At 25.5% G+C, this 1406-nt stretch overlaps 1 protein-coding gene across 1 annotated transcript in view; it reads left to right on the forward strand.

The window, feature by feature from the left end:
- Window positions 232-1406, forward strand: part of LOC107626700 (probable RNA-binding protein ARP1) — a 3755-nt gene continuing 2580 nt past the window's right edge. The window contains exons 1-2 of the mRNA XM_021115291.1: window positions 232-615; window positions 1103-1288. Coding sequence (XP_020970950.1) covers window positions 1103-1288 — 186 coding nt within the window. The 5' untranslated portion in view covers window positions 232-615. The remainder of the gene's footprint in view (window positions 616-1102; window positions 1289-1406) is intronic.

Genomic DNA, 1406 nt, shown 5'->3' on the forward strand with positions numbered 1-1406 from the left:
TATGAACCCAAATTTCTAATAAATAAAAATGAAATTTTTTTCTAAACATATCTATGATCTAATTATGAGAAGTGATTAAATAAAGAAAGTGACAGCGAAAAGTGAGAAATTTGCTATTAACTTAGAAACTAAAGATCCCTATATTGATTTTCCAAAATGTATTTTTTTTTTCTGGAAAAAATAGAAAAAATAGCCTGTTTTAATATGATTATAATAATTTGATTCTCTGTAATACTCTCAGAAATAGAAATTTATCCTGTCATGACCCCATTTTCATTTTCACCACCTTCTGGGAAAAAAGTAGCTGAAGAAAGAACTATACACAAAGAAATAAATTTGCAAAGGAAAAGAAGAGTAAAAGGGGAACACATACACATTATAGAAAAGGATTATTATTTTATGTAATATCAAAATTATTATCATCATCATCATCTCCTCAAGTTCTACAACAACTTCAAATGAAGCAAGCATTTTGAAGATACATGCATATTTGGGAGAAGAAAGTTGAATAGAGGAACATGAATTTTAGAGCACAAGATAAATATGTCTAGTGCTCCTATACAAAAACAGCATAAATTATTATAGCACAAAGAAAGTGGTGTTATAGAAGAAAAGGTTTGGTCCTTTACAATTTTTTATTATTTTATTTTATTTTTATATATATTGTATTATTATATTCTCTTTTCTCCTTTGTGTTGCAATTGATTTATGTTAGAGATTTTATTATATATGATGCCTCATCTAATATGAACTCAAAAAAGAAAAATGATGAAGCCAATGAGTTTCTGAGAATGATGAAGGAAATAGCATTTAGTTTAAGCTTACTTTCATTTTTTATTATTTCTTGTTTCAGTTATACATATAATTATTCATGTGTCGTCTTCTTTTATTAATTTAAATTTTTAAAATAAATAATTTTATGATAATTTTATTTTGTAGATTTTTCTTGCCGCCTAATTCAATTTTGCTAATTTTTCATTTTAAATTATTGTTTGGACCTTATATTATTTTTAATTTTTTTTAAGCCTTTGTTTTCTTGCTGTGTATTATTAATCACATACATCATATCTCCCAAAAATTAAAAGAAAAAAAATTATTCCAGATGGTGGATTGTAACAACAATACAAGGAAACACAATGATTCAAGTTCTAACAAAATATTTGTTGGAGGGTTGGCTTGGGAGACTCAAAAGGAGACACTGAGAAGATATTTTGAGCAATTTGGAGATATTATAGAGGCTGTTGTCATAACAGACAAGAACACTGGAAGGTCCAAGGGTTATGGCTTTGTAAGATTAGTTTCTCCTATTTAAAGGGTTTTGCTCAATTTATAATTAGATTTTATATTTTTAAATTTTGTAATTTATTATATTTTATAAATTAATTAAAAAAACATGTTTTATTAAG

The sequence above is a fragment of the Arachis ipaensis genome, chromosome B02 (assembly GCF_000816755.2).
Source record: "Arachis ipaensis cultivar K30076 chromosome B02, Araip1.1, whole genome shotgun sequence".
Taxonomy (NCBI): domain Eukaryota; kingdom Viridiplantae; phylum Streptophyta; class Magnoliopsida; order Fabales; family Fabaceae; genus Arachis; species Arachis ipaensis.